The sequence below is a fragment of the Mus caroli genome, chromosome 1, assembly GCF_900094665.2.
Source record: "Mus caroli chromosome 1, CAROLI_EIJ_v1.1, whole genome shotgun sequence".
Classification (NCBI taxonomy): Eukaryota; Metazoa; Chordata; class Mammalia; order Rodentia; family Muridae; genus Mus; species Mus caroli.
This window is the reverse complement of record NC_034570.1, coordinates 13,441,406-13,467,189: the sequence shown is the minus strand read 5'-3', so window position 1 is coordinate 13,467,189 and position 25,784 is coordinate 13,441,406. Positions and strand designations below refer to the sequence as shown.

Below are 25,784 nucleotides of genomic sequence, written 5' to 3'. Positions count from 1 at the left end.
AATGGAGAAGCTAGAGAAAGGACCCAAGGAGCTGAGGGGTTTTCAGCCTCATAGGAGGAAAAACAATATGAACCAACTAATACTTCCAGAGCTCACAGGGACTAAACCACCAAGCAAAGAGTGCATATGGAGGGATCCACGGCTCCAGCCACATATGTAGCAGAGGATGGCCTTGTCAGATATCAATGGGAGGAGAGACCCTTGATCCAGTGAAGGCTCAATGCCCCAGTGTAGGGGAGTGCCAGAACAGGGAGCCAGGAGTGGGTAGGTTAGTGAGCAGGGGGAGGGAAGATGTTATATGGGGTTTTCAGAGGGGAAACAAGAAAAGGGGATAACATTTGAAATGTGAAAAAAGAAAATATCTAATAAAAATAATTTTAGAGCAAAATTATTATTTTAGGGACATCTGATAGCTTCTCAAAGGCAAAAATTAAATGTAATTATCAGATCATAAGCAGCAAAGTAAATTAGTCACAGTAAACACTAAACATGTTTACTAATTCAAAACCAAAATGAAACCAAGCAAAAGGTGTGTTATGGAAACTCACATAAATTGAGCATTCACTTTGTAGACCCAAATAAAATAAAGTATCTCCAGAATGAATTCAACAATTGCTAAATTAAGTTATTTCCAAATATCACTGAGTTGCAAATTATACATTCATTGGAATTATAGATGTTGTCCTGAAAATGTCTCATGACCTCAAGTATATTTTTAATTTTCCCCTGTTAACTACCATATCATATTATTACCTATGTATCATATCACACATCATATATGTGACCATATCTTTATATATGTATACATATGAGTACACATATATTATAGCTTGGACATACATTCCACTCTTTAGGGTCATAATAACATAATTTCTCTGAATTGCAGGTCTTAGAATTGGATGCAACAACTGTGTGTACATATATTACATATGTGTATACTACATGTACAGTAATTTAAATTTAAGTTCAAAAGTAGAAAATGATGTTTTGTTTGTATCTAAAACTTAACACTCTAGATAAACACTAGTAAATTGTCCATTAAAATGAAAACAGGATTACAATAAAGTAGATATAAACTGTTCAAACTTCAGTGTATATATATATATGCTTATTAGTCCAGAAACCATTGTATCCCCTTGAAAGGAAAAAGCTTATTTAAACCAGTACAGGTAGTTTGTGGTTACCCCTGGAAAGCAGAGATTGTCAGTACAGGCTCCACCATAACTTGGAGGACACGATGAACATGGCACTCCAACTTTGTATGGTGCTTCTCCTATCCAGTTACCCCTAGGATGGAAAAAGAAAAGATGGATTAGTGCTACTCACTTACCTCAAGGACAGATCCTTTTGCATGTATACACCATTGACACGGATGATATTTATAAAGAACATACTTTTATAAGCCACTGAAAATAGATTTTTTTCCCAAAGCTGCCTATTGCTATTAAAATCGCCACTCCCCCTCTGACTAAGTTAACAGAATCTTAACTGACAGGTAAGTAATGAAGTCCTATGTACAATGTCTGGTAGTATTTCAAGTTGTGGATATTAGGTTTATTCTATAACATTTGTTTTCTGCTCTAGTAGTGTTCTAGAGCACAAGGTCAGGCCACAGTTATACACACATAATGCTTCTCATTTTGTGCTGACTGCTTCTCAGTGCTACTATCAAATAGCTAGGATTTTAACTAACTCACACAGAATCTGCACAAACCTAGATCCGCTCAATTTCTGCCATAGATGGAAGAGGTGCCCTTGAGGCTACATTCCTCCCTGAGAAGCTAATTGGTTGGTTGCTGAAGGAGAAAAACATTTTCTTCAGTGCTGTAGAAAAAATATTTGGTTTCAAAAGCTCATAATATTTATTTCTAAAGGCATGAAAATTTTAGTAGTCTAATATTTATAAAATAAGAATCAAGGGAAACTACTCCTATAGTGAGAGAACATTGGCTCAGAGGAGCTGAAGTGATTCACAAAGCTTTTTCCATATAGAAAGTCAAATCAATTTGGTTTTAGTTTTGCTTTTTCATGACCATGAACAATGATACCATGATTTTAATAATGAAACAAGTTCACTATTTACAATAGCTGAGCAAGTCTATGTTCCTTTGCAGTTTTGCTCTTTACATTATAATAAAAGATGACAATAAATTTATTTTCAGTATTAGACTATTAATACAGATAGCAAAGTAAAGGAAATTAAATGAAAAAAGAAGGTCAGCTAGGAGTGCTAAAGTCAGGGTTGAGCATAGGATCACAAAAGACCCTAATATGAATTCAACCTCAATAAGACACAAAGCAGGCTATGAAGCACACATACAGGATATAAAATTATCTAGCAAACTAGTCAGCTAAAACTCAGACAATTTCAACATAAGAAAGTGTACATATTAAACATTTATTAATTAACTATTCATATTACAAACTGAAATGGAGTTTTAGGACTTCCTACTTCCACTTAATGAATTCTCCTGTTTGCCTAGAGGATAAGATTCCTAGAGGGTCATTTTGGTGGCATCACATGATAATCTAGAAGCACTCCAAGCCTGTCTCCTATCATGTGACCCATGTGTTCTCATCTTCTCTTGACTCCTCCTACCCTGTAATAAAAATATTATCTATTATTGAATTTGAATTATGATTATTATTTGAACACATATTTATTCAAAGCTATCTGAGAATAATGTGCAGAATCAGCCTATGTTATATAATTTCATATTTTCTACTTATTTTTAATTTTAAAAAACTATCAGAAACATAATTTGGGAAATAAAACACAGAACTAGAGTTTATTACAAGTGGATGGGGGAGGGGACATGGGGACCGGCAGGGAAGACAGAGGGGACTGTGATTGGGATGTAAAGTGAATAAGTAAATGAATGAATAACTAAGTAAATAAATAAATAAGTTTTAAAAGTTTATTATATGTAATATTATCTTATGCTACCAACTTTTATAAAAAAATCATACTCATTGAATAAATAACATATAGAATATAGCAGTAAATCAGTCATTTAATATATTATCCATTCCTTCACTTTTGTTCTAATTAATTTATTTATAAGTTCTTTCTCTTTTCTCTCTTTATTTTCTCACTTTCTCTTTTTCCCACTAAAATCACTAGCCTACAGAAAACTTCATGCTAAAGTTGGAAGAATAATATTTACCTCCCAGTCTATATTTTAAAAGTCTTAGTCATCTGTGATCCAAAGCATATATTTCTATTACTACATTAATGTTAATGTAATGACTTATTTGGGAAGCATATAAATTGATCAATATTATTAAGAAATTCTATTATTTTCCAAAAAAAAACAAATACCCAAATGAATTTTTAAAATCTATCTTTGATCATCTCATTACAACTCAGCCAAGTTATGATAGAGGAAGAGTAAAGTGCTTAAGAAGATAATACAAAGCATGAAAGTAAAAATATCAAGCAAATGCAGGGCTTAGATTAATTTTGAAAAATTATATATTTTCAGACTATTATCATTACAATAGTTCTGAATTTTACAACTTTTCAGAAGGATTAGCCCAGTCATATCAATGGGTCATGATCACATTGGCACTTATGACATATTGTCCACTCCCTCCTTGTGCTGGACACGCTGGAGAAAATTTTTGTTTCAGTCTCACTTTAGAAGACACCAGGAGTGGCATAAATTTTTTTGCAAATTTGGTACTTATTCTAAATGGGAAGATATTGGAACACTTTATCTTCCTCAGTTAATATTACCAAAAAGGCATTTTATCACATATTAGCAAATGTTTATTGTTATTTATAAAGAATATTCAAACATAACTAGGTTTTGTAATCTTTGATCAATTCATAGTATATTTGTAAAGGTTATAAGATGATGAAACTGAATATATTTTTATTGAAAAAAAGTGTGTGCATGTGGGGAGATTCTTTCCCAATAGGATGTTTTCCTAATAAAACAGGTAGGACAGCATTCAAATACTGATAATTCAGAATAATAGGGTGCTGAGTCTTTCTATAGAGGATGTCTTCTAATTCCATTGATACACTTTTTAGTGCTTCAGGATACTTTTGATGCCTTTGATACAGGTGCAAATGCTTATGAAACACAGAGCTTACGCATACCATGACCAAGCAGTGATAGTAAGGAGAACTTAGCTAGTTCAGGTGTCACAACATGTGTTCCTTACTATTTTAGCCCAGAGACCTTCTACCCTGACTTTTTTTTTCCAGGACCATGGATGTAGTGATGAGGCTGGAGATGAAGAGCAGGTGAGGATGAAGAAGTTGAGTAGAGTGCTTTGACTTCTACAACTATCAAAAATGCCCATCTGACTGTTTTTCTCTCACTTCAGTTAATGACTCAGGAAATGGAACTCAGCTTGGTACTTACTTTGGAGCATAGTTGCAGACCAAATACACTGCTCGTCGCCACACAGATCCCCAGACATTCATGTTTTGGCAAGTGTGAATTGCACATCCTATTCGATTAGAAGTGGCCCAAACCATCTGTAAAAATAAACCAGTATCTTCTAATATTGCTTAAAAATGCCAACAGTCATCCAAATAAGAAAAGCATTTTTAAATATGCGAAACAAAATGAACAGAGCAGTTGAAATGACCTGTGTATAATGAGTGCACATGGGCCCAAAGCATCGCATAGGACACCGAGGGTTGCAGTCCTGAGGGTAAGGAAAGGCGTAATCTTTTACTTCATCATACCATGGCTTGACCAACTGGAGGATAGAGCGATATCTAGATGTCAAGAGAAAGAGCAAAGGAGAACTCAGTACTCAGAGTAGACTCGATTTACACCATAAATAAGTTTTGGAAGATTGTTCATTACAACTTAAGCTCATGTCCATGCCTGACAATTACAATCACACTCTATAAAGATCTTGATTTCCCTGGAAGAGAAAAGCACAAAAAAAAAAAAGAAAAAAAAAGAAAAAAAAAGTCCAAGGAGCCTTCATTGTCCAAGTCCATGTCAGGCTACCCCAAAATAGAAAAATACAAATAATTTGGGAAAAATAAAATCCTACTTAATTTACACATAAAATTTACTCAATGAAATTTATAATTGATCTAATTTGGCAAAAAGAAGTAGTTAAAATAATTTAACTCTAATTAAAGTACCAATAAAAGTGAGGTTAAATAATATTGGCCATGATTTTTTCAGTAGAAAAAAAAATCCTGTCAATGAGAACAGCTATCTCATAGTTACATGTACATACATGCTTGTGTTCATACATATATGAATGCAGATTTTTCTATCTTACCAATTTGCCTGTTTACTAATTTCACTGTTTATATATACATGTACAGAATAAGGAAAATTCTGTACACAAACACACACAGATGGCTTCTACAAGATCATAGACTTTGGGTGTGTGGGTTTGGAAAGCAGGACACAGCATGCACAATCAATCCTAGGATTCAGTATGGCTAATGGCAAATACAAGTAAAGGTAGCATGTTTCAAAAGTAAGTAAGAAAGAATAAGATGGTCTTATTAGGTCTTATGAAATAGTTGTATGAGTGTTTTGAAAAAAATATTAAGTTTATTCATAAGTCAAACATTTTTTTGTCTTGTAGAAATCAGTAGAAGGTTTCTGATTCGACTTAAAATTGTTACCATTCTCTGTAGGGAGTATAATCACTGAGGCATATGGATAACTGATTCCTACCTTCCAGTTCGTACAGACAAATTCTGACCCAAAAATCTCAGCAAATAAGAAGGTCCATGATCCCAAATGCAAGTTGCTGCCCATGCCTCAGCTGATTTTGCAAGATTTTCATCCCAGACCTGTAGGAATAAAATAGTTCTTCAGTTTTGCTGAATTTGCTATGCTAAACAAAAACAAAAAAGGAAAGAAACAGTGCTCCTACTTCCAGTCTTTTCAATCCTGGGTCCTTAAATTATTTTATCTAAAACAAAGCAAATTCAGAACAATTCACTTAAAGTTAATGCAATAGGGATATCAGTTTTGGGGAAGGATAGGTTAAGAGAAAAAAATGACATCTAATTGTAACAGGGGGGCATTACAAAATGACCTGTGAAATCAGAATGTATTAAAATAAATTGATTTCACAAAATCCTTTTTACAGAAACAAGGAACTTTACCAACCATGTTTTCTCACATAATTAGAACAATTTTATTCAAATTAATTTGCCCAAATCAACAATGCCAATATACTGTAACTTTCAAAGGCCAGATTGTGCATTTCAAATTCATGAAATTGTCACATTTGATAGCATTAAAATCTTTCTCATCAATGAAAAAACATGGAATGTACTATTTTAGTTATGTGTACTAAACATAATTATAATAAAATCATTTCAGAGTGCTACATAAGGTGTCATACAAATACAACATATTAATTTTGAATCAAATTAAGAATAATATATTTTTCCTTGAGAAAGAAAGTTAATAGAGAATTGCACATATATATTATATTATTGTTAGTTGAAAAGGATAGAATAAAATGATTTCATAAATGCTAATGTTAGTCATCTCAAGACCTGCATAGAGAGTTCAAGCCAAGCATTATGGACCTGTCAATAATAAATTACCTCAGCAATGATAGTCAACTTTCTATTAAAGTATGAAGACACAAATACAGAATATGAATAATCCCTGTGCACAAAAGTTATCTCCCATAAATTGACATAGGACTTTAAAATAGAAATTTTAATCAACAACAATTTTATCCTATTACTTAAATGAGCATTTAAAAGATAGTTTATTTGGATGATAATTTGTCTTATCAAACATTTCTTACTTAATGAAAAATTGCTAAAATATGAGTTTCTGAAATATTGATTGTAGTTCATTAAAATGCAAAACTGTACAATCAAATAACAAAAGGATAGTATCTTCAATCAACTCAACTTTTGAAAGGTTGTTGAATAATCACAGTTGTGTAAAAATATATATATACATGCTATATATTATTATGTACTATATCTTCAGTTTTAAAAATACTTTATTATAATCAATGAAATACGCTAGTACAGCATGGTACAAAGCACTGGTCTGAAACAGAGTGATTTTATGTTCATCCTTAATTTTGCTACTGAGACCATCAATGATTGGGGCTTGTCCTTTATCTTATCATTTGCCTACCAGGTTACTAATCTATAAAACAAAAAGATAATCTGTAGCTTTCCTTTAGATTCACTGAATCATGAATTGGATATACTTGAGTAGCCCCCAAAATCAGGGCCACTGAAAACATGCACTCTATACAAAATAATTCAAAATATTTAACATGTGTTCTCTTCATCATGTAAGTGTGTGTGTGTGTGTTTGTGTGTGTGTATGTGTATATTACATATATGTTCCTTTGTATATAGGGGTTGGGCATGCACATGTGGAGTCCAGAGATTCACAACAGTTGTCTTTCTTAGTTATGCTCCATTTACTTATTTATTTATTTATTTATTTATTTATTTATTTATTTATTTATACAAGGTATCTCTCTACACCTGGCCTATTAGCAATAGTGGATGGCTAGCAAGCCCTAAGGATCCTCCTTTCCACTTTCAGAGCTCTGAGTTACAAGCATGTGTCAATATACCTGACATTTTTTATGGGAGTTCTGGGAGGTTTAACTAAGATTAAAGTCTTCATGCTTGTATGCATCTCTCTAGATTATTTCCATCCTCTGGTTGAGAAAGAGAGAGAAAAAAGAGAGAGAATATGGCGTATCTTAAATATATTTTTAAAAATCTTTAGGAATTGAGTAATTTTAATAATATATAATACTGTCTTTATGCTTATAATGTGCATACCAAATATTGGATATAGCAATAACATAAACCAAGCAGTTCACATATACTTGAAAGATATATTTTAAGCATATCCTTTGTTGACTATTATAAGGGATTTTAATATGAAGAAAATGTATTTAGCATTACTGTGGACCAAATACTTATATATTTACATGTAAAATTATAATCAGCAGTAGTATGAAGAAGGAAATTACAGGTCAAGTGAGTATAACTGTTTTCTTTTTCTCTCAAAGTGTGATCTTAAGGAACTGATATGACAGATTCTTCCTTCTCCTTATCCCTGAAAGAAGAGATTGGAAAGCAAATTTCCTCACACACAGAGGTGATTTCCCTCCATGTAGGAGATATGATTGACTGTCCCTCTAATACCTTCTGGAGGGTGGAACAAATGGTTTGTACTGTCTCCTTGTCTCCAAGCCTGTCCCACAACCATCTTCAAAAAGGCGAAGGGTGACTTTGCATCAGGAGTTCTAAAATTAGAGACTATAACACATTCTGATAATGTTGTCTACGTACTTGCTATCTCTCCATTGGCTACAATTCCTCCCAAGTGGATATATAATTGATGAATTTAATGTCTCCTAATAAATTTATGAATATTATGAGGTTTGTTGAACCTTAAAAAATTGTAACTTCATTTTAAAAAAATAATGAAATTTTAACAAAAATGTATTACCTTTAAGGCAATATATGATCTTTCTTCCAATATGGACGTTCTGTGTTGGAATGAATGGTGCCAGGTTAACCTCAGGAAGAACTTAATAACTTACAGAAGTTCTAAGAAAAGGGCTGTAAATTGCATAGGCATGTGGTTTAAGATTGTAGACTGGCAATATAGTATTTCTGATATATATTTTAGTATATAATGCCAGAATTATATTTTGACCTGCTATATTATATAATATATATGAAATTATACATATACATATATATTTCAATATTGTGCCCCACTGATGTATCAACAGAAGAAACAAATGCAAGCACAGATGTGCCCTTGTTTCCATTACATGAGTATCAATATGCCAGATAGCATAATCTTTTATTAGAATAACTTTTTTCAAATATTCTGACCATCTGATAAGATACTGTGACAGTTAAGCTACTTGTAAACCCTTCAATATTTCTTAATGATTGAAATAAAAATTAAAAGCATTGTGAATGAATATGTGAAACACTTATAGAAAACTACAAATAGAAATTATGCTATTAGTTAGATCATTTATAAACTTAATGTAGATTACAATGGAGTAAAGTTGTATATAATTGCAGGTCTGCCCTATGGTTACAAATGTTATTTTTTGTTTGTTTTTTGCTTTTTTTTTTAAATTTCTAGTCTAGTTAAGAGCTACTGAGTTAACCATAAATGGACTAATTAGCTTTGTTTTAAAATAGTTACCATGGATTTTCTGTTTATTAATAAATTTAGTGATAGCTTGAGCTAAGCAGAATATTCACTGTAAATCACACGAAACTGAAACATTTAGCCTAAGACACAAAACAGATTCAGACTGATGTCATCTTATCTGGCCGTTGTGACCCTGAGAGATAAGAGGAAAATGAGAAGAACGCAGGATCTTCATCAAGTTCAGAAATCTTTTGAGTCTAACTCAGAGACAAAACTGAAGCCAAAAAATGTTGCTTCATGGGAGAAATTTTTCAGATAATATTAATATGATACAAACAAGAATCTGTCATACCAAGGGTCCTGTTTTGAGATCTCCAGTGTGCTAACAGACATGATCATGGGAGATAATGGTACATATGACTGTCTACTTATGTCCCAGCCAGGACTTCTGGCTAGTAAGAAACAGTGGAATTTGGGAAGGTAACTCTAAACTTGAGATTATAATTACAGACTTATTTGAAAATATTTTCTTTAAAACATCAAAGAATAAAGTATGGAAGTGTGCAAAAGGACAAAATTTGAAGAATGAAAAAGTTCAGGTAAAGACTCTGTGCTTACAGCCTTTTGCTAATGTTTGCAGTAATTAGAAGATTGTGACTTCTCACAAGAGCACATGGCCTTATATTTCAATGTAAAATATGCAGATAAAGCATTACTTTCAATTGTAATTTTAAGTTAAAATAATAAAAGTCTGGTAAATTTAAAAAAGTGATGTGAAATTTGGTTTTGTTTCTTTAACATTTGTTTCTTTTATTTTTATAGTATTGTAAAATGTAAGAGGATATTAAATCTATATTTCTTGACTTATATGAGTGTCGTAAATATATAGGAAGGATAATTATCAAGCCAAGTGAAACACTTAAAAAATAATAAATGTATTACATTTAGAAATAGAGCTTAAACATTTAATTTTCAAGAGGTAGACATTAAATAAATATGCTTTTTCAAAATATGGTCTTTTAAAAAAGACCTCAATGTAAAAAAAAAAAAAAAAAAGCAATAAATTAAAGTGAAAATTAAGGGAGAAATAAGAATAGTTTAGAACATCATAGTCAACTGTAGAAAAGCTCTATGTAAGTTGTAATCATCTTAAATGACCAAGTGTAGAAACAAAACTACCACATTAACATTTTAGAGATGAATTTATGAGCTGGATATCGACATGTGTACCATCATAGCAATAATATGGAAGACAAGCATGGAATATTTTGTAGATCTTTATTTTCTTGGATATTTACATGGGCATTTCACACATACTCAGATTTTTTGACATTTCATACAGGAGATGTTTTATTAACTAGATGTTTTTAATAACTAGGGTGATCCTTTCTTTTACATTAGGGTAAGATGATTTTCAGAAGTCATAAATAAATTAAGGGATGACAAATAGCTGCCCTGGAGAGTAGCGAAAGCACCAACACACTTCATTGGGCATTATCAAAGATATTTCTGTCTTAAAATTGTCATGGTTATGAAATGGTCATTGAAGGATACTGAAATAAACAAGTAAGAAGCATTGCTAAACTATCCAGGAGATCAGCAATGAACCCTGGTTAGGCTGGGGAGGAGAATATGTGGGAACAGAGGAAAAGACAGGCCCGCAGAGGGGTGATTCAGGTTATTGACTAGATTAATTAAATAATATCCAAATGATGCTATTTTGTAAAAACAGAAGAAGGCAAGTAAAAGAAATGAACTGCAACAGCAACCCCAGTCCTAACAAAAGCAACACCACACATTGTATGTAAAAATATTTAGGGAGACAAAATTGTAAGTACATGAAGTCAATGGGAATTGGTGGACACTGACTTGTGTAGATTGCTTTATTTCTTGAGGCAGGATCTCACGATGGATCTCAGGATGGACTTTTCTGCCACCACCTCCTGTGCACTGATTTACAAGTGTGAGCCATCACAACGGGATTTACACTCAGAGGATGGGAACCTGACCAGTGCCAGCATGTATGATTCACAAAATCTACTGTTATCATTTCTATTATGTTAACACAGATGTGTTTATCTTTATATCCATTTCAAAATCTTTTTTTTCATTATTTTTTTAATTTTTAATATTTTTTATTACATATTTTCCTCAATTACATTTCCAATGCTATTTCAAAATCTTAAAGATAATAAATTTAAATTTTGTGGCAGTCTGTTGTCATCAACCATTTATTTAAAACACATAATTGACCTTCATTCAACTCCAGTTAAGAAAATGTGAATCAGCAGAATCTGTCTATAAAATCTGCCAATCATACTAAGGGTCATGGACAGTGATATGACACCATTATTCTTCATTAGTCAAGCAAGCATCTCACAACAAAAGGCACACTTTGGGAACCTAATCTAACAGAGGACATACAAGAAGCAGCATTTTTTTCTACACAGTTTCAAGTTCTCAAGATGACCCAATAAATCTGTTCTTGTGGACACTTGTGCCTTGGCAAGGAGTGAACATTGATTTTGAAATTCCTGAATAACATACTTGGTTTTCCAGGTTTTTAAAGAAACCAATTATCTTAGTGGAACCTTCTTTCACAGCCTGCGTTGGCAACTGTGGAATGGGGAACAAATTTATGCATCCATATATCATTTAAAGGACTCATAGTTAAAAAAGCTTGATATCTGGGAGTCCAAGATCAATGCCATAGTTATCTTAGCAGATATTCAATGATGTTTAACAGTATCATAAGACATGTTGCCTTATATTATTTTCCAAGCATCGAGAGTAAAATAATAATTTTATTGACAATTTTTAATTTTTTTATATTCTCTGATAGTCTCAGATGAAGAGCATGTAGAGAAATTTTCTCTGCAAATGAGCCCAGAAACAGGAGAGATGAACAGACAAAGGGAAACATACCGTACCGCACTGTAGTACTGCACTGGTGTTTGAAACATATTTTTGCTGCCAAATAGATAATTTGGATCAACATATTCAAAGACTCAGAGAATTAATGCTTTTCATCCTTTAAGTTCCATCCTCTAATGAAGAAATCTGTCCCCATCTCCTAAGGCTATGATGAGTAAACACTGATGTGGAGACTGAAGGATATTTCCACAGTTTTAAAAAGGCTAGAGTGCAGTAAATAACACCTGTAACTGTTGTATGGATTTTTAAAATGATAGTAAGTTTAGGGGTTTGGGGAGACACATGGAATGGGAATTAGTTTGAGAACCTTTCATGAATTTATCAACTATTAATCTCTACTATACTGACAATCTGATAAGAAACAAATAAAGCCTAAAGCCACTGAAAAATCAGGAATAGAAAAACAAGGCACTTCTCTTGGAAAATAACATTAGACAAACTGAGATACCATTAAAGAATTTTAGAAGTTTTAGAAAAGTTTTTTCCTTCCTTCAAACACTGTTTTACATATGCTTTTTATGTTAAAGTTTGAAAATAATTGTTAGTGGATTCTAGCACTGATCCCCTTCTTTGGGGGTAGGCAGTAGCCAACAGTTGCTATCTGACAGTGACATTTGGGTTGTCAAAGAATTTTCATGAATGGTCACTTTTCTTCACTGACTATATGTCACAATATACTAAAATGGATTTCTTGATTGTGAAGCTATTCTGAAATATGAATGCAAAACTGCATCTTATATTGCCTACTCCTTAGAACATAGCTATCTATCTGTTTGGCTACCTGCTGCCTTCTGAAAAAAAGACTTCCAAAGGACGTACATAAACAGTTGGTGAAATGTTCATGTTTAACTAAATTATGAAGTATGACTTTTTAGTGGAAAATACTGTGTCCTTAAGTAAAATCTTTGAAGCCGGGCGTGGTGGCGCACACCTTTAATCCCAGCACTCGGGAGGCAGAGGCAGGCCGATTTCTGAGTTCGAGGCCAGCCTGGTCTACAAAGTGAGTNCCAGGACAGCCAGGGCTACACAGAGAAACCNTGTCTCGAAAAACCAAAAAAAAAAAAAAAAAAAAAAAGTAAAATCTTTGATGGCATTGATTACTGTGGAATTTAAGAGACTTTATAAAAAGCTATTTCTAAAATCAACATACTAGGCATTCTACTATATGTTAAAATGCTTATTATCTGATTTGAAATGCTATGAATAATATAACATGGTAGTACTCACAACTCACATGCTCTCTACCAAACCTCAGTTCTGGATGCATTTGTGACATTTTTTTCTTTACTTTTAAAGACTTTAGTGTTATTTTCCTTGCCCCTCCTCCAATACCATCCTTCAAAACTTCTCAAAGACAATCAAATACCTCAAGTTCATAAACACCAAATTCCCATGGTCTGTTTATGAGAGTCTTCATATATATATAACATTCAAGAAAACAGATAGTCAGACTAGAGATTTCTATATTTTCAGAAGGCCTCTGATTATTGTCCAGAAAATTCCTTATATCAAGAGAGCCACAAAGCTTTGCCTAGGTCCTTGAAGCAGCTTGGGATTAAGGTAGCTGTCTTAGTTAAGGTTTTACTGCTGTGAACAGACACCATGACCAAGGCAAGTCTTATAAAAACAACATTTACTTGGGGATGGCTTACAGGTTCAGAGGTTCAGTCCATTATCATGGTGGGAGCATGGAAGTATCCAGGTAGGCATGGTGCAGGCAGAGCTGAGAGTTCTATGACTTCATCCAAAGGCTGCTAGTGGAAAACTGACTTCCAGGCAACTAGGGTCAGAGTCTTAAGCCCACACCCACAGTGACACACCTATTCTAACCAGGCCACACCTCAAGATGGTGACGCTCCCTGGTCCAAGAATATACAAACCATCACATTCCACTCCCTGGCCCTCATAGACTTATCAAAAAAAAAAACAAAAAACAAAAACAAACAAACAAAAAAAAAAAACAAAAAAAAAAACATGAGTCTATGGGGGCCATACTAAAACACAGCATAGTGCAAATGTATTTAGTCCAACTTTCAAGTTCTCATAGTCTATAGCAGTCTCAACAATGTTAAAAGTCCAAATTTCAAGGTCTTTTCTGAGATTCATTCAACTAATTAACTGTAATCCCCAAAGCAAGGCAGGAAACTAGCTGAGCAAATTCTAAACTCTTCATCTCCATGGCTGATGTCAAAGTGGTCTTCAGATCTCATTCCTTTTTCGTCTTTGTTGACTGCAACAAACTGCTTTCTCCTGGGCTAGTTCCACTCCCTGTTAGCAGCTTTCCTCAGCATGTATGCCATGGCTCTGGCATCTTTAACATCTTTGATTCTCCAAGGCAATTTCAATGTTACAGCTTCTTGTTTAAGTGTCTGAGATTCCACTTGATCTTTTGGGCTACTCCTAAGGGCTGGCATCACTTCTCCAGCTCTGCCCTCTGTAGCGCTCTAAGCTCAGGTTGATCTACTCCACTATGGCTGCTGTTCTTGGTGATCATCCCATGGTACTGACATCTCCAATACACTGGGGTGTTCCAATCCAACCAGGCTTCACCAATAGCCTCTCATAGACTCTCTTCATGGTGCCAAGCCTCAAATCCTTTGCATGACCCCTTCAGTCCTGGGCCATCAACTACAGCTAAGGATATACCTTCTCCAACGGCCTTCCATGATCTCTCACAGAGCCAAGCCTCAGCTGTTCTTCATGACACCTTCATGCCTTCAAAACCAGTACCACCTGAGTGACTCTTACACATTACCAAGTCCAGCTGCAGCATGAGGTACAACCTTGGCTATGTCTGGAACACAGCTTCTTTGTGCTCCCAGAAAACACTTCCCAGAAGATTTCACCTCAGTGATGCATGCTAGTCTCTTCATAATCACCGCTAATTTCTTAGCTCCAGCTAAACAGCATCAATTGTCCCAGTAGTTTCTTCTATTCTTAACTCTAGAGCCAGAGCCACATGGCTGAAGCTTCTGAGGAGTTCTGCTGCTGGCAGGAATTAGAACATGACCCACTTGTACTATTACATTGTCACTGACTTTCTATTTTCCAAATCCTTCACTGCCTAAGGTTGGCTACCTATCCTCGGTCTTGCTCTGTATATTGGCCTTGAATGCAGAGATTAGGATGCCTGTCTCCTGGGATTAAAAGTGTCTACCACCATGCATGGATCTAAATTTAGCTGGGTAGGATCTTGCCCCAAGGTCCCTCTCTCTTAATCTGTTAACTCCTAGAACCCAGGATTTTGCTCCATTTCACTTCCTGGTACACCTTTAATACTCGAACCATATATTTTATATTTTTTTTCTTTCTAAGCTTGCTATGCTTGTTCAAACTTCTCTTCATAAGACTTAACCAGAGAACAAAGTCTCTGCTGAGCTTTTTTGAAATTTCCTTTATCAGTACAATTAATCTGAGTATCTTCACCTTAGCCTCAGGCAGACTTTGCAGGCAAGGGCAAAAAGTAGCCACATTCTTCACCAAAATATCACAAAAACAGTCTTTATGCCACATTCTGAAATTCTTCTCCTTTGAAATCTCTTGGGCCAGGTCAACACAGTTCAAATTATTCCCAGCATCAAAGTCTTCCATATTCCTACTAGGATGACCCATTAAGCCCCATTTAAAGCATTCCACTGAGTTCCAAATCCAAAGTTCCAAAATCCACATTCTTTCAAATAAAAGCATGGTCAGGCCTACCCCACTCCCAGTACCAACTTCTGTCTTAGTCAGGGTTTTACTGCTGTGAACAAACACCATGACCAAGGCAAGTCTTATAAAAACAACATTTACTTGGGGATGGCTTACAGGTTCAGAGGTTCAGTCCATTATCATCAAGGTGGGAGCATGGCAGTATCCAGGCAGGCATGGTGCAGAGCTGAGAGTTCTACGTCTTCATCCACAGGCTGCTAGTGGAAGACTAACTTCCAGGCAACTAGGGTCAGAGTCTTAAGCCAACACCCACAATGACACACCTATTCCAACCAGGCCACACCTCAAGATGGTGCCACTCCCTGGTCCNAGAATATACAAACCATCACAGTAGCATACTCTTTTTAAAATTCTTTCTTTTTTAAACTTTATTTTTAATTTATTTTCTACACTCCATATTTCATTCCCCTCCCCCCATCCACCCTCTGAATGCTTTATATCCCACACCTCCTCCCCAACCTACCCAGTCTCCACATGGATGCCCCCACCCTAAATGCAATCTGCTCTCTAAACTCCCTGGGGCCTCCAGTCTCTTAAGTGCATCCTCTCTGAACACAGACTCAGCAGTCCTCTACTGTATATGTATTGGGGACCTCATATAAGCTTTTATATGCTGTCTGTTTGGTGGTCCAATGTTGGAGAGATCTTGGGGCATATGTTCCACTATGTTCATAGTGGCATTATTTGTGATAACCAGAAGCTGGAAACAACCTAGATGTCCCAAGACAGAAGAATGGATACAGGAAATGTGGTTCATTTACACAATGGAATACTACTCAGCTATTAAGAATGAAGGCATCCTGACTTTTGCTGGCAAATGGATGGAACTAGAAAATGTCATCCTGAGTGAGGTAACTCAGACCCAAAAGGACATGCATGGTATGTAATCACTAATTAGTGGATATTTTAAAAAAATGTACAGAATACCCAAGACACAGTCTACAGAACACAAAAAGCTCAGCCAGCTGAAGTGCCCAAGTGAGATGCCTCAGTCCCACTTGGTAGAGAGAAGAAAGCAATCACAAGTGGGGAGGAAGAGAGGAACCTGGGAGGGAAAGTGGACAGGATGGCTGGTAGTGGAGGGAGAAGGAAACCTGATCTGGTATTGGGTGAGGGAAAAGGACTGAAGCCCTAAGGGCCAGCATAAAGAATGTAAACAGGCAACCTCAGGAAATAGGAGGTTGGGGGACCCCCCTCCCTGCCCCCGCTTCCCAGAATGCACCAGAGACCTGGGAGTAGAGATACTTCCAGGACTCAGGGAGGAATGCCTGACAGTAGGGAGAGGGAACTTACAGAGCCCACCTCCAGCAGGAAGACAGGACATCAAATGAGGGATGAGGTTACCATTCCACAGTCACATTCTGACCCATAATTGTTCCTGTTTGAACGAATTACAAGGATGGAAATGGAGAGGAACCTGAGGAAAAGAAGATCCAGTGACAGCCCCAAAGTGGGATCCAGCTCAAGGGGAGGCCCCAAGGCCTGACTCTATTACTGAGGATATAGAGCACTCACAAAAAGGTATCTAACATGACTGCCCTCAGAAAGATCCAACAAGCAGCTGAAAGAGTCAGATGCAGATGTTTGTACCCAACCAATGGACAGAAGCAGCTGACCCCTATTGTTAAATTAGGGAAGGCTGAAAGAAGCTGAGGGGAAGGGCGGTCTTGTTGGAGGACCAGCAGTCTCAATTAATCTGGACCCCCCAAGGTGGCATATTCTTGCAAACATTCTTGAGTAGTTTTCTATAGACAGGATCTTCAACTCAGTCTCTATAGCAGTGCTCCTCCTGCTTTTGGGAGAAGGTTCTCTTTTGACTGACTAAGCATATCTGCAACCCAACTTTTTTGCAGTGAAAAAATGCACCTTCCAGCAGTCTATTTCCTTTTCAACCTCTATAGCCATGTTCACAGCCCCTTCTTGACTCCCTAAAATTTGCTCTGCCTTTTGTGTTCTTATACTTGGAGTGACTCAGTGGTCCCCCTCAAAGACAGAGACAAAGTTCTGAATGTTCCATACATTAAATCCTTCTCTGAAACTTCATATGAATCACTCTTCTGGACCTGATTTCCAAAATGTTTCACAGATTTCTTCCTTTTTTTTTTTTTTTTTTTTTTTTTTTTTTTTTTTGAGGCAACCAGCTTACTCTGTTGTCTCACATATAGTTCAGATTTCCATCAGATTTCCATTATCTCTTACATAGACAGTCATGACAGCCACTACTGACTGGGCATCCTGTTTCCACTCTTGCTTCTTTATAGGCCCACCACATCCTGTGGTCAGAACGAAGTTTCTAAAATTCAAATATGATTGCATAATTTCCCAGCTAAAACTTTTAATACTTCTCATAATACAAAGTTCAATGGAGTCTCTTCCAATCAATTTCAACCTTGTAATATTCTGCTCTTTAAACATTAATTCTAACCATAGTTTCCATGTCTCCAACATGCCACCCTATATCTTATGGAACTCTTCTATACTGACCATAACATCCCCCTGTCCTTATATCTAGTCTGTATAGCATATATAGGCTAATATCTAGTATGGTATTTTTTGGAAACTTGCACCATTCTGTACTTCAGGCTATGTCTGGGATAGACCTCCTCCTGTGGTCTGAGAATGTTCTATAGTCACACTGCTTTAGCATATAGCACAGTGCCTTGTCCACTTCCTTGATATACACACTACTTTCTGTTTATGTTCCTCATTGCCCTCCACTGTAGCAAAAAGACCAGCTAATGAATTTCTACTGTGCAGTGAGAGACTGAATATTAAAAGACTTGTCTATCACTTCATCATAATCACATACTCTAGACAAAAACCCACTTGTTTCTTAACTATTAATTGTAAGACAAGATGTGACAATAGGTTCTATAAACCTTCAACAGAAACACAAAATTACTTTACTTTCCAGGATGGGGCCAAATATAATTTGCCAGTAAGATTGTAGTACCCACTAGGTGACCTATATGTGACTCATAGGTATTCTTTCTGTTCCCAAATGATATTATTCTAAATTATATAGCTTTGACATTTTAACATGAGTTGCTGGCAATGGTGGTGCACTCCTTTAGTCCCAGTACTCAGGAGGTAGAAGTAGGTAGATCTTTGAGTTTGAGGCTAGCCTGGTCTACAGAGTCAGTTCCAGGGCAGCTAGGGTTCCACAGAGAAATGCTGTTTCAAAAAGCCAGTATATGTTTGTATGTATAAGTGTGTGTGTGTTTGTGTGTACTTCTTATAACCTTTAACCTTATAATCTTTGCAAAGAAAGCACCAACAAAATCTGCCTGGTTTCCACTAGAAGCCAAAATACTCAAGTACCCAAGTGGAAGAGCAGCACTGCCAAGTGCCTTCCTGTCAATCAGCTTGCTCAGTCCACTGATTACTGGCAACAGTTCTTACAGGCCTTCTAGAAGTCATAAAAGCACATACTAAAGAGTTAGATTAGACACATCAAATTTAACTTTGCTTTAAAAATCTAGTTCTGTTCCCCAGCAGTCAGAATAGGGGTGACCTCCTCATATGTGCTGAAGTCATCAGTCTAAGATCCCTTTCTGCCCTTGATCTCAAATGTCACAATCTTCCAGATTCCTTTTGTATCAGGTATTTTCTGCACCTTCTGGGAAGCCTGGCTGGAGAACAGTGTATGGGGGGTGGGGGTGGGTGTAGTGAATAGCTCATTGTACAGGGCATCCATTGCTTTTTATTCTATCACAGCCATTATGCACCTCTTGCAGAGTATCAGGGTCACATGCTCCTCCTCCACAGAGGTCTTCATCATGTTCCAGGACAATTGCCATTTCCATCTCCAACTGTTGCCTGTTTTGTATTTATTTCATCAATCACATACAGCAGAACATTACACTGAGTTATATTACTGGTTTTTCACCCTATTTATTCTGTTTTTACTGCACTGTTTATACTGTAAAGACAACAATTTCTGTCTTTGAAACCCTTACTCCCATGAAGAGGCTTCATTCTTTTAAAATTAATTTATACAATTGCTCTGAAACAGAGAACATCCTGCAAACTGAACTTGGTTAAAGTTTTGCAAATTCATTCTTTGGGGATAATTTGTATTCTAAGACACTAATGTGGTTTGAGGTTTAGAGTCATGGTTTAAACTGCCCTGAGGAAGAATGAAATGCAGCTGGTGTCCAAAGCACCCTGGAAATCAATCAAGAATCTAATTGGAGAACAGGAGCCAGCAGTACTTAGACCTCATCTGTACATCTTATACTCTATCTTTCCTGTTTCTTATGTGAAGAGACTCTATTTTAGGGAACTAAGTATTGCATGCAATGTGTATTTTATTAAAGTCACATATACTATATAAAATACTATATAACCATTTTATGAGCATAAAAAACATAGGGCTCAAACTTCTCTTGTTTTCTTTGATTGAACACTATCTAGAATAAGTACTTGAAGAGTATACGGTTCTAAAGAATATCTTAAATATTTGTTATTTCAAGTGAGTGGGATGAAATATAATGCTATCAAAATCAGTGCTGTATAAAAACACAAGTCACTGGTGTTTTGTCTAAATGCAAAAAGGAATGGGTGATCACTGTCTATACACAAAGACTTTCAAACAACACAGAAACAAAGATGAATAATAATTACCTTAGCAGCCAGTAGCCCTAGAGTTATAGAGTTAGCAATAAGTGCACAGATGACTATCTGTCAAGTTTGGTAATGGTGAGAACAATAAAATAGACGTGGAGGGAGTTAGAAGGAATAGCAGTTCAAATGATGGGTGAGGTGCACATGGCTGTGATTATGAAAATCATGAAAGGAACTGTTCTTCTAATACAAAAATCTTGAAGAATAGGACAAATGAACTAGAAGGAGAAGACCATGTATGGGGGTTCAGTGGGGAGGGGGGTGCTGTACAAAAGGCTCAGACCATTGGAGAATATTGGAACTACAGGCAGTCTAGAACAATTAGAGAAAGTCCTGGGTCTAAGTTCATGCTTTATGAAGTTCCCCAGAGTAACAGGACACTGGAGAGTATAATTTGAACATACAGCTGGTGACTCAGAGCCCAAATATTTGTTACATAGTGTAATGAGCATGCCCAGACTATCTGGGGTGCACTGTACAGGTTAGGAACTGATCTAGCTTTCCAGTTGATGCCAATTCAAATAAGTGTTGTGTCAGTTACAGTAAAGGTAACAGTGTCCCACTGAGATCCATAATTTTCACAGAACTTCAAATGTTGAGTCACTCGGTGTACCTGCTCTAACATTTAAGCTAGTTGTTAATGTATGCCTGCCACTGAATGCCATCACAAGGAGCCCACTCAAAGAAGTTCTAATGATGGATTGAACTATAGAATCAAAAAAGTGAGAATATTTCTCTCTTAACTTGTCAGTTTTTTCTTCCTCTGGTCCTTTGCCCTGTTCTTTTCTAGGGATTTCCCTCATTTTTGAGTAGGAATTCTCCTCCCCTTATTCCCTAGACCAAACTCGCCAACAACCCCAGTGCGTGCTCAGTGTTCACCTTAAGCATTTTCTTCATGACCTCACCAATTTCTAGTCTGCTTTAGTTGATATATTTATTTGGTTTGCTCTTTGATTACCACCCAGAGGTTGCGGTCTGTTGTTTTGTTCATGAAAATATCCTAGTTGCTCAGAATAGTCCCTGGATACAGTAGATGCTAAGTAAGCAGTGAATATGTTTCAGATTTTCAAATGTCCCTACTTTGCTTTATAAAGTATATTGTTTTGACTCTGGATTTTCATTACTTTTTTTGAACTAAAGATTTGCAAATATATACTACATAATTAACACTCTTCTGGGTTGTTACAGAATGAATTACATGGAGGGATTTGATACCTAAACAGAAAACAACAATAAGATCATAAACAGAATGAGAATAATTTATGATATCTTCTGGAATTTTTATGGGGGGAACAACATATGCTGATATCCTCAAAATTTCCTTCAGAGGGCATGTGCTAGATATAAGAAATAAAGAGACCTCCATTGTTAATCTGGACAATACAATTTGGGGGACACAGTGTTTTAGTTTAATTGTTAATACCTCTAGGTATATGTGATTTCATTTGGAAAATTTTGATCATAATCTCAACTTCAGATGGAGAATGTGGCCTATCAAATGAGGTCATCAGTGGAAACAATTAGCAAGGCTCTGGCACATAGCAGCAATTAAATAAATGCAAATGGAGTGACTTAATCCTTGATAAGGGCTGAGGTAATGAGAAAACATACCAATGTTTTCTACTGATTTCTACTGTGCTGTACCCATTTACTCTTCCAATCCTGGTGGCCTTTTTGTCTCAATATCATTATCATAGTGAATTACATTATTCCATTCTTTACTGATTGCTTATTGTGTACATTGTTATTCCTAAATAAGGAAAGAGAAGGCAAAGTGTGGCTTAGAGCTACCAAGCAATTTGTCTGAGTCCATAGTGAGTGGCACAGTCATGATCTGAAGCAAGAGGAGCTTGCTACCAAAGCTGGCTCAGTGGTTTGGCCTTTGTGTGAGATTTTGTGTCAGTGTGGTTGTAGCCAGAAAGTCCTCCCTCACCTTGTAGTCTAGTTATCACACCTTTCTGTGCTCACACAGAACTCAGCACTTTCTTCTTTAGCAATCTATAGTAGATTTTAAGATATCTTTGCCCTCCATGTATAACTGTATCTCTCTTGAGTACAAGCAACTGTTTCTGTTTTTAGGTCTTGAATAAGTTCTCACTGGGTCCTTTTCAAGGAAAGTTCAAAGAAATTCATTAAAGCTAACATTCAGTGAACAACTATATATCTGTGAGTTCCGAACTTATTTCTCTGTCCCTTAACTCATATATTTCTTACAACAGTCTCTCATAACAGACACTAAATTTATCCTTTTCATAGAGAACATGAGAGTGGAGCACACTGGGTAAAGAGCTCATGCCACTTAAAAAGACAGACTAGAATTTGAGCACATTTAGGTTCCAGTACTCACAATTTTAATTATGGCATTATAACACCCATGACTGATGTTATGATCTCTTTAGATTAAGGTAATCAGTCTACTTCCCATGTGACATTAACACCTGCAATTAGTCAAGCACAAAAAAAGTAGATGATTCTAGAAGCCTATATATATTGGTGATCTTCATTGCCTCAAACAGACTCGGCATTGTGATCTCAAAGTGTAGAACTTTAAATCATAACTTTGTGTGACTTCAAAACCAAAAATAAAGTTCAGCAAGACTCATTTCTTTTAATACCAACTTAATATTTTTGCTTTCTGAGTTAAATGATTTAAACATAGTCTATTTTTAAGGGCAAGCAAAGAATGTGTTCATGGCAACTTGGAACAGTATGTGAGTAAGTGCTCTGGCTTCACTCTTATCTGAATGACACAGCCTTAAATCACAAGGAAGAAAGAGTCAGCTTGTCCTCTTAGGATACAAATAGATTAACATGGGTGAGAGCTTTGTCCAAGAAAGGGAAGAGTCACCTAGCCAGGAATAAATAATGCACATGAAACCTTTAATTTCAAAAAAATATTCTCAACAATGATTTTAGTTGATAAATATGACCTTTAGGTTCAGAAAACACAGAAAAACAAAAACAAACAAAACAGACAAAAACCTCATGAATTATGCTCTGAAAAATGACTTTCCAAATGTGGGCAGTCAGTATACCCAATTGTTTTCCTCCTTATAGAAAATGTGTCTCATGTGGTTATGGAACTCACAGAAGAAAATCTATATAGATCCACCTGTCCTGTCTGTCTCACATACATTAATCCATAAAAGAACACAATTTAACATTAGAAGATACATTAAAAAACATTCATAGATTGTTCAAACATGTACACTGTATCCCTTGGCAAACATGCACTGTGGTCCATTTAGATCTTTTTAACACACAAAGGAAAGCTTTCTCAAGAAAGGACGAACTCCTCTTACCATATATTCCATGTTTGCTGCTGGTGGGAACACTTTGCCCCGGACTTGATTATGGTAATCGAGAATGGCGATCATGTCATTCTGAGAAATGTAACGCTTCCGCCTGGCTTTGGGGATATCCGCAAACTCTACTGGTACGCTGAGGGCGGCTTCAGTATCAGTGAAGTTATTGGCTGGCAGAGATGAGTCAGTGGGATTTAGTAAAACAGTATGTGCTTCACAGAGAAGGGACAAAAGAATCACAAGGCTGACTGCAGAGTTCATTATCATTTTGAGGGATGGAGAAGTCCTCCAGCTTTGCATTGCTTTGAAGCAAAAACAGTGTAGAGTTAGAGCATTTACAAAATCAATCAAACAACAAACAAGCAATCAGAAAAGAGCCATAGGGTGTGAATTTACAATGTCATCTCTTGGGAGAATTGTGTGGATGGACATTCTCCCAAAATCCTCAAAATTGTTGCCTGAAAGAGAATCTAATGTAATTTCATTTGGGTATGCTATGCATCATACCACTTAAGAGGAACTTTCTAGAGTTAAAGAAAGAAACCATGAACATTCCGTTTAAAATGAATGGGAATACTTTGCCCAAATGCCTGAACTGCAAGACACATTACTACAATGCCTGTTTCCAGCCAGGAATCTTTAGCAACCCAAGCTGACCCTGAGAATGAAGAAGACAAATATAGGTAGCCACAGCAAATGTGCTGATAATTTGTCCCAGACATTCTGCATACCGAGTGACAGAACACATAGGGTAGTGAAGAGAAACCCAGTCTCACTGCTAAGGGGGAAAATGATGTAAACTGCTTTAAGATAATTCATGCAATAAAATCTAGTTAATCCAAGTAGCTTACCTCTGCACAATGTCAAAATGAATACACTGCTCCTCCAACAACGTAAGTTTCTTTGTTATGCTGTAGCATCAACTCTTGTAAGAGGAGTATGTCTTATTACAAGCTCTCAGAGTGCAAGAGTCTGCAAGATTTGAATGCTGCTGGCTACAGAAACAGCTAACAGCTTTTATATGTCAGTTTGCAAAGTCCAGAAAGGGCAGGCTCTCTTAGGGTCTCTCAGCCAAAATCCAAGGGGAGGGGCTTGGGACAAAAAAAAAAATAACAACCAACAACAGAGATTGGGTGGCAACCTTTTTATGTGGCAGTGAGGAAATTGAGTCACACCCACAGCTTACAAAGCACAAATCATGAGACAGCCCCCTTTTCTCTGAGCTTCTACCTTTTCAGTGAGTGGTTAATTTTTCTTTCTTAATATGCTCTAGCTCCTGGCTCCCATACCAAAAAGACAAGGGAAAGGAAGAGAAGGGGGGGGCGGAATTAAAAGACTGTGGGTTCTTGAAAACACAGATGCCTGAGTAACAAGCAGTACATTTTCTGTTTAGATGCCAGCAAATGACGTAGGAGCTAAAAAATCATGCTGATATTAAATCAAGAGATCGACTCACACAGTTAATCTGGGTGGCCACAAATATGATTCATGAGGATTCCAGGCAAGTCAGTAGTAACCAAACTATAGCTTATGATGTTGGGATAATACATGTTCTGGTGGCTGTGCTGTCTGTCTCCATGTGGTTTTATTCCTACAATTTATATATTTATCTCTTCTCATTCCATCTTCACTCCTTTTTTTCTTTGTCCAAAACAGTACAGTTAGCTAATTACCTGCTTTCTATCTGCCTTGTGTAAAATGTGAAATAAAACTCACAGCAAATGACAGAAGCCAAGATAACATCTGTTCCAGGTTTAGTAACATATACCTGAAATTTCAAGCAAGGAACAATTGAGCTTCCCCATCAGATTATTGCACAGTACAATGGAGACCATGAAGAATCATCCAGCAGCAGCAGCAGCCAAAAAGGACTTACTGAGAAGATGCCACTGAAGCAAAATCCACATCTGGCAAAGGCAGAGAAAGAATGCAAATAATACTATTGTAATCTGTAATGAAAAGATCCCCTGAAATGTTATGAGCCATTTTCTCATTAACAAAATCTGGACCATTTACAACCAGTCAGAACAGGTATTCAGAAAAACACAAACATATTTGCTCAGCCTACTAAATGGAACTGTCCTCT

At 36.2% G+C, this 25,784-nt stretch overlaps 1 protein-coding gene across 2 annotated transcripts; it reads right to left on the bottom strand.

The window, feature by feature from the left end:
- Window positions 1-381: 381 nt before the first annotated feature.
- On the bottom strand, window positions 382-24,691 carry Pi15 (peptidase inhibitor 15). 2 transcript variants are annotated; one of them, XM_021172169.1, is made up of 6 exons: window positions 24,550-24,691; window positions 23,696-24,000; window positions 5,670-5,788; window positions 4,606-4,738; window positions 4,377-4,492; window positions 382-1,287 (listed from the first exon to the last, which is right to left on the bottom strand). In XM_021172169.1, the coding sequence occupies exons 2-6, from the start codon at window positions 23,996-23,998 to the stop codon at window positions 1,152-1,154; spliced, it is 807 nt and encodes a 268-aa protein (XP_021027828.1). In that variant the 5' UTR covers window positions 23,999-24,000; window positions 24,550-24,691; the 3' UTR covers window positions 382-1,151. The 2 variants fall into 2 exon arrangements, with proteins under 2 accessions (XP_021027828.1, XP_029326474.1); XM_029470614.1 differs by lacking the exon at window positions 24,550-24,691 and having other exon boundaries at window positions 406-1,287; window positions 23,696-24,007.
- Window positions 24,692-25,784: the final 1,093 nt, after the last annotated feature.

Coding starts and splice junctions, on each gene's coding strand:
- Pi15 (XM_021172169.1), bottom strand. CDS start 23,998: ATGCAAAGCTGGAGGACTTCTCCATCCCTCAAAATGATAATGAACTCT. Junction 5,789..23,695: donor CAGCAAACATGGAATATATG/GTAAGAGGAGTT, acceptor TTATTCCTACAG/GTCTGGGATGAAAATCTTGC. Junction 1,288..4,376: donor GTCTGCAACTATGCTCCAAA/GTAAGTACCAAG, acceptor TTTCCATCCTAG/GGGTAACTGGATAGGAGAAG.